Consider the following 8202-nt stretch of genomic DNA (forward strand, 5'->3'; position numbering starts at 1 on the left):
TATAAGATGAAAAATGCCACATGAATACAAGATATCTAAAAACACAATAGATAACTTGACAGCATTTCAGAAGGTATTACATGTTAATGAGTGTATTTACCTATAGTATGTCCTGTTCAACACTATTTCAAACCTTGTTCTAAAGTAAAAGGACGAAGGGACTGCTGTGGACATCCTGAACTCCATTTGTCACAGGCTTACACTGCTGTGGACATCCTGAACACAATTTGTTTACATCTAAAACTTCTCATTCTTTGCCCAGCCTCAAATCTCCTACAGAAGTTCCTTTAACATTTCCATAGCACAATGAAACTCATTTAAAGGCCTAGAAACAAAGTTTCTAGTTTATAAAAGAAAAAAATGCTCAAATATATAGAACTCTGGGTTAACAACTATCTTTTCTTTCAATGTTTTCAGGTTGTTGTTACTCCATTGACTTCTGAATCCTGAAGATTCTATGAACACAAAAGAATGGAAATAAATCTATCATATTTACAATAAAAACAACAGAAAGTAAGTGTAAACTATATGTTGCCAACTGAATTTCAGAATAAAGGTTACCAAAGATTCAGAAACCCACCTCTTGTAAGGAAGGTGCCAATCCTAAAAATAACATATCTCTACCTATGTATCCACCAAGTAATAAAGTTTCAAATAAACAAATGAGAAATAGGCAGTTAAAGAGAAATGGACACATCTAGTTAATCATAAATTTCAATGTTCTTATCTCAATATTTGATAGAAACTGTAGAGTGAAAATTTATAGAGGCACAAACAGTTTGAACAACATAATGAGGTGATTTGACCTGTTTAAATTTGTTAAGAAATGAACAACCAAATGTAGATATATGGAACATTTATAAAATAATATATATGGAACATTTAGCAAGATAGACCCCTTTCTGAGCCCTAAAATGAAACTCAATAAATTGTAAGTAATTTAAATTATACAAAATATATTTAGTTACCATGATACAATTTAATTAGACAATTCCAGTTTTCTGGAAAATATTTCAAGATCTTAGTAATTAGATAGCAAGGCTGGAGAGATGATTCAGTGGTTAAGAGCACCGACTGCTCTTCCGAAGGTCCTGAGTTTAAATTCCAGCAACCACATGGTGGCTCACAACCATCCGTAATGAGATCTGACACCCTCTTCTGGTGCATCTGAAGACAGCTACAGTGTAATATTAGATAGCATAACTTTAAGTAGCCTGTGATAGCAATGAAAAGACAGCACATTAAATTTCAAATAAAGCTACTTAAAGCAATACATAGGAGGAAAATTATAAACCTGAACAACTATACTGTAAAAGAAGAAAATTCTCACTTTTTTTTCTCAAGCTGCTGGAAATATGGTGGACATTCAGACAGTGCATGCTTACAAAAAGCAGCCTACAATCTTTCAAAACAAGAAGCATGTTTTGCTGGGAGAAACTGGCAAGGAAAAACTCCCTCGGTACTACAAAAACATGGCTCTAGCCTTCAAGACGCCCAAAAAGGCCATCGAGGGCACCTACATAGACAAGAAATGCCCCTTCACTGGAAATGTCTCCATCCGAGGTTGGATTCTGTCTGGTGTCGTGACCAAGATGAAGATGCAGAGGACCGTTGTCATCTGCCAGGACTATCTCCATTACATCCGAAAGTACAATCGCTTTGAGAAGTGTCACAAGAACATGTCTGTGCACCTCTCTCCCTGTTTCAGGGATGTACAGATTGGAGACATTGTCACTGTTGGAGAGTGCAGGCCCCTGAGCAAGACTGTTCAATTCAATGTTCTCAAGGTCACCAAGGCTGCTGGCACCAAGAAGCAGTTTCAGACGTTCTAAGGGGACTCTGGCCAATGCTCTAGAACAAATAAAGTTATTTTCCAACTTACAAAAGAAGGGGGGAGGAGGAGGGGAGGAGGAAGAGGAGGAGGAAGAGGAGGAGGAGAAGGAGAAGGAGAAGGAGAAGGAGAAGGAGAAGGAGAAGGAGAAGGAGAAGGAGAAGAAGAAGAAGAAGAAGAAGAAGAAGAAGAAGAAGAAGAAGAAGAAGAAGAAGAAGAAGAAGAAGAAGAAGAAGAAGAAGAAAGATTCTCTAATGGTTACACTTCTATTTAAAGAAATCAAAAGGCAGAGCTAAGAAATACACAGTAAGTACAGGAGGGAAAATATTTTTTTTAAAAAAAAAGCTTAAATTAATGAAACAGAAAACAAAAACAATGGAAAAATCAATACAGTTATAATCTTTTTTGAGCATATCAATAAAATTGACAAAGTTCTAACAAGACTGACCAAAAAAAGGGGGGGGGGAATTCACCCCAGGCAATAGTGAGTGGCACACATTTTTAATCTCAGCCCTCAGGAAGCAGAGGCAGGTGATGAATTCTAGGGGAGTCTGGTCTACAGAGTGAGTTCCAGGGCAGCCAGGGCTACACAAAGAAACCATGGCTCAAAAACAAAAATCAAAACAATAAAAAAGAATTCACATATTAACAAAATGAGGAGAGTAACAGCAGCATTAAAGATGCTACAAGTATGTGACAAAATATGAGTAACATTGTGAAATAAGTTTAGCAGTTTAGCCTGGCAGTGGTAGCCCACACCTTTAATCCCAGCACTTGGGAGGCAGAGGAAGGCAGATTTCTGAGTTCAAGGCCAGCCTCATCTACAAAGTGAGTTCCAGGACAGCCAGGGCTATATAGAGAAACCCTGTCTCGAAAACAAACAAAAAAAGTTTAGCAGTTTAGACAAAGTAGCTTTCAACCTCTCAGTACTAAACTCACTCAAGAGAGATCATCTAAAAAGCCCAACACTCCTCAAATACATTGTTTATAAGCAAACATCTTTCCAGACAGGTAACTCAAGTGCAGTCATTATCACTGGTGAATTCTATCAAACACTTAAAAGCTAAACCCACAAAATCTCTTCTTCAGAATGTTGAACCATCCTAGAATCATTCTCTGAGAGCATTCAGCCTGATACAAATACACTGGAGAGTTAGAATGTTAGAGTTAGATGATACATCTAACAAGAGGTTCAAAAAATCAGAGACACTGCCAAACTCAACAATAAGAAAGTAAAGACTTAATTACAATGAGCAAAAACTTAACCAGATTCTTTGCCAAACACACATGGAAATATGGTAGGTATTAGTAATTCTTAGGGAAATTCAATTTAAAGCCACCATAAAATGCCACTAATGAAATTTTAAAAGTAGGAAGTATCAGGACCTCACACTACTACAAACTTATAATAATATTTAAAAGACTATGCATACCAAGTGTTTGTTAACAAGAATTTGGAAGAACTGACACCATCATGTGCTGATAATAAAATGTAAAATGCTGGGCTGGTGAGATGTCTCAGCAGGTAAGAACACTGACTGCTCTTCCAAAGGTCCTTAGTTCAAATCCCAGCAACCACATGGTGGCTCACAACTACCTGTAATGAGATCTGACGTTCTCTTCTAGTGTGTCTGAAGTCAGCTACAGTGTACTTATGTATAATAATAAATAAATCTTTTAAGAAATGTAAAATGCTACAAGTATTTTGAAAAAATGATTGAGTAATTTCTTTAAAAGCTTAGCATATTCAAAGTCTGATCTAGCCATTGCACTCCAAGGAATTTGCATTAGAGAAATAAGTTACATGCATACACATAAATGTTACCATTTATCAATAACAAATTAAACCTGGATGTGAAGTAAATGCCTGTCAAAAAATAGATGAAGTCTAGCAAAATGGCTGGGTAGAGTAAGACACTTGCCATCTGAACTGAGTTTGATCCCCAAATCCATATGATGGAAGAGAAGAACCAATTTGTCCTCTGACTTTCACACATGTGCTGTGACATGCATGTGCCCACACACTAAACAAGTAAATTAATTAACTAATTAATTAAAAAGCAACATGCTTTTAAAGAATTTAAAGTGACTGAAGATAAAAGTTCTAAAATAAAAGTTAGAAAAGTCATTTTATAAGATAACTATATAAATGAATACAAGTTCTGTTTTGATTATAAAATACATATCGTTTATGACTCATATGTTTCTTTATGGTTGTTAACTTGACTACATCTAGAACTAAAACCCAAAAATGGAGGGCATACTTGTGAAGGGTTTTTGCTTAATTTCAAGTAGGAAGATCCACTTCTAATCTGGATCATCTTTGAAAAAGGAAGGACCCATCCCATGCCTTTAATTGAGATCTTCAGTCAAAATCTAATCTGGGCAATGCCTTATGCCAGAAGCCTATGTAAGGACATGGAAGAAGGAAGCTTTTGTTCTTTGCCTGTTTGCCCTTGCTAACACTAGAGCCTACTTCTTCAGAATTACAGTGTATACTGAAGAACAGCTGAGATATTCAGCCTTGTGCAACTACTGAATTCTTGAACTTTCCATTCATAGCCATTGTTGGATTAACTGGACTACAGCCTCTAAATCATGCTACTAAGTCCCCTTTCTAGATATACAGAGAGATTCGTTGTATAAGTTCTGTTACTCTAGAAAACCCTGACTAATACAGTACCCATGAGCATTACTAGGGTCTGGATAAGCAAGCTCTACAGCCCTATGTAATAAAGACTTGGCCCCCAGCCTGTGGTAAGTGTGAGAGGTAGTGGAATATTGAAGAGGAAGAGGAAGGACCTAGAGGGGTCCTTTTCTCTCTATAGAAGGAGGCAACTGAGTGGAAGAGGGGATGGGGAGGAGAGGGGAAAGTGGAGATCATATGTAGGGAGGGCAGGGGAGAGGGAAGGGAGATCAGCTGAGGGTAGGAGACAATCTCTAGGACATGCCAGAGACCTGGGATGGGGAGAGGTCCCAGCGGGTCTAAGGGGGTGACTCTAGCTGAGATTTGTTACAGTGCTCCCACTTAGATCCTGAAGTGGCCACTTCCTGTACCCAGGCAGGACTTCCAGAGGAAGGATAAGGACAGTAATCCACCCACAAAGACTTCCACCCAAAATGTGTCCTGCCTACAAGATGTGCAGGATGTGCAGGGACAAAGACAGAGCAGAATCTGGAGGAATGGCCAACCAATGACTGCCCCACATTGAGACCCATCCCATGAGCAAGAACCAATCCCTGGCACTATTAATAAAACTCCATTATGCTACAGACAAGAACCTAGCATAACTGTCCTCTGAGAAGCTCCACCCAACAACCAATAGAAAGAGATGCAGAGACTCACACCCAAACAGTACATGGAGCTGGGGGGAGTCACACAAAAAAGCTGGGAGAAAGACTGAGGTATCCAAAGAGAACAGGGACTCCACAGAAAGAAGACCAACAAAGTCAAGTACCCTGGACCCTTGGGGACTCCCAGAGACTGAATCACCAACCAAAGAGCGAGCACAGGCTGGACCCTGTACATAGTGGCGGGGGAAGGTGTGGTGAGCGCTGGGGGAAGGGGTGAAAGGGGCTGACACCCACTGGGGGGGTGGGGCTTCCCTTTCTAAGAGGAATTGGAGGAGGACTTGTGTGACCAGGAGGAGAGGAAGGGCTGATACTGGATTGTAAAGTGAATAAATAAATAATAAATAAATAAATAATTTAAATCTCTAGTTTTCAACTTTGTGCAGATTAGAAGACAATGAATGGACTTCTATGATGTTCTTTCTCAATCCTGAACAGGATACAGAAATACAAAGGATTAACCAGTTCCTGAGCTGCACTTTGTTCTCTTGGTAAGGGGCTATTATGATAAAACATTGCTCTATATTCAAGGACCCCATGTTATTATGATGAGAAGCTTTGTTCATTTTCGTAATTTAAGGAAGAGAACTCCTAGTTCTTATCTACTGTGCATAATTAATACAATTAAAGATTTGTAGAGTAAATGAAGAAAATATCTAATAAAAAAATTGAAAAAAAAAAAGATTTGTAGAAAAAGAAAAAAAATTTCCCCAGGTGACTCTAGTTTATGTCGAGTTGAAAACAAAACAACAACAACAACAACAAACAGCCTGGTTCTCCACCTAAACTCAGGATATGATTAACATCCTTAATGGTTCACCTTACTGCTCTGGATCCACAATTTAGATCCAGAATGGTTTAGCCAAGAAGCTATGAGTCTGGCAGCATTATTTCAACTGTATCATGGCTTCCTTGCTTTCTAGTAGGTTTGTCTTCCCTCCTCTCCTGGGGGCTAGGGTGGGGCTTTAGCAGCCTCCCAGCCATTCTGATCCACCTCTAGATTTCCTGATACATAGGAAATGGAATCTCAGAAACTAAATACTGCCCTGTATCTCTTCAGCAGATAATTCTAGTCATATTGTCTAATACAGTTCTGATCTCATCTGTCTCAGGAGAAAGAGGAGGAAAATCCCATAAGAACCCAAAGCCCAAGAAATACAACTAGATGAAATCAGAACAAAAAGGGACAAAGAAAATCTGGGACACTCTTCACTAAGGCACCACCTATACATGTGTATACATGTGTATACATGTATACACTAAGGCACATGTGTATACATGTGTATACATGTGTATATCCACCTGATATAGGTCTCATGTTGCTGTTTAATAAATAAATGCTGAGTGTAAGTATGGAAACTCTAGCACATATTTATGAACAAAGGAAGATCCAGTGTATTTGAGATAATCTCTTAACATATTGAAACTTGGAGCATAGAGGACTACCATGTGCTTCTACAGATGATGTCTAATCAGAATTCATGTGGAAATAAGCCTATTATTTCTTTCACAATTAAATATTTGATTTACTTCTCTCTGTGAACAGAAATGCTAGCAGAAGTTAGCAAAGGTTGACTGGAGAGAGAAGGCTAGCAGGAGGGAACCTGTGTAACTGCCAAGAAGGACTCCCTTCCTGCTGACTTCACTATTCCCAAATCACAAATGAATAAGTATGAGACATATTTAGTGGAATGCACAACAACTTTTAAAGAGCTATGTTTCAGGGTAAGAACATGGACGAGGGCTATTGGCGTCAATTTATTTGAATAGATGGAAACAGTGAAACTTCTATTCAATATTATACACAACAAATTTCATGAATACTTACTGCAAAACCCACAAAATTATAATTCTTTACGGTGCATTCTTTCATCTAAAAGTTCACTGTCATAAAGTCACAACACAGTTGGCACGTAGAAAGCCTACTGTAAATATTTACTGAGTGATTTGTTACCATATTAGTTTGCCCCACTAGTCTGACTTCATCTGATACTCCCCTTCTGAGTCTAAAGAGACTACAGGAGGTCCCTAAGAGTACTTCAGAATTCAATAAAGAAGGACCTTATTGGTCGTGGTAGTTTGACTCTGCTTGGCTCATAGGGAAAGGTACTGTTGTTAGGAGGTGTGGCCTCATTGGAGGAAGTGTGTCATTTTGGTGTGGGCTTTGAAGCTCTGTCCAATGCAGAAGAGTCCGTTTTCTCCTGTCTGTAGTCTGATCAAGATGCAGAACTCTCAGCTCCTTTTCCAGAACCATGTCTGCCTGGGCACTGCCATGCTTACTGCCATGCTATTAATGGACTAAATTAAGCTAACTCCAATTAAATGTTATCCCTTTTAAGAGCTGCCTTGGGAAAAAGGGGGTTGCTGGAGAGGTGGCTCAGTGGTTAAGAGCACCGACTGCTTTTCCAGAAGTCCTGAGTTCAATACCCAGCAACCACATGGTGGCTCACAAACATCTGTAATTGGATCTGATGCCCTCTTCTGGTGTGTCTGAAGACAGCTACAATGTGCTCATATATGCAAAATAAATAAATAAAATCTTAATTAAAAAAAAAAAGAGCTGCCTTGGTTATGGTGTCTCTTCACAGCAATGGAAACCTTAACTAAGACACGGGGGTTGTGCTAAGAACAGGAAACTGTCCATATAATGCATTAAATTCAATGCTAAACAAAATCTTAGGCAAAATTAGGTATTCTAAAGAAGTTGGTCAGTGGCTTGGAAGATATCTAGTACATCTGCTCCTATGCTAATCTCTTACTTTTGTTTTGGCAGCAATTGTATGCTTCTATCTTTTCAAGAGCTTAACATTCATTCTTAAGAAAATTGTTGCCAGGCATGGTGGCACATGCCTTTAATCCCAGCACTTGGGAGGCAGAGGCAGGCAGATTTCTGAGTTCTAGGCTAGCCTGGTCTACAAAGTGAGTTCCAGGACAGCCAGGGCTATACAGAGAAACCCTGTCTCAAAAAAAAAAAAAAAAAAAATCTGAAATCTATAAGTGGCAAAATCTACATTGTTTCC

The 8202-nt window shown here is 38.8% G+C and overlaps 1 protein-coding gene across 1 annotated transcript; it reads left to right on the forward strand.

Moving 5' to 3' along the window:
• The first annotated feature begins 1355 nt into the window (after positions 1-1355).
• On the forward strand, positions 1356-1832 carry LOC110307512 (40S ribosomal protein S11-like). Its single transcript, XM_021179751.1, has one exon. It carries the CDS (start codon positions 1356-1358, stop codon positions 1830-1832), a length of 477 nt encoding a protein of 158 aa, XP_021035410.1.
• The last annotated feature ends 6370 nt before the right edge of the window (positions 1833-8202 follow it).

This window comes from Mus caroli, chromosome 12, assembly GCF_900094665.2.
Source record: "Mus caroli chromosome 12, CAROLI_EIJ_v1.1, whole genome shotgun sequence".
Classification (NCBI taxonomy): Eukaryota; Metazoa; Chordata; class Mammalia; order Rodentia; family Muridae; genus Mus; species Mus caroli.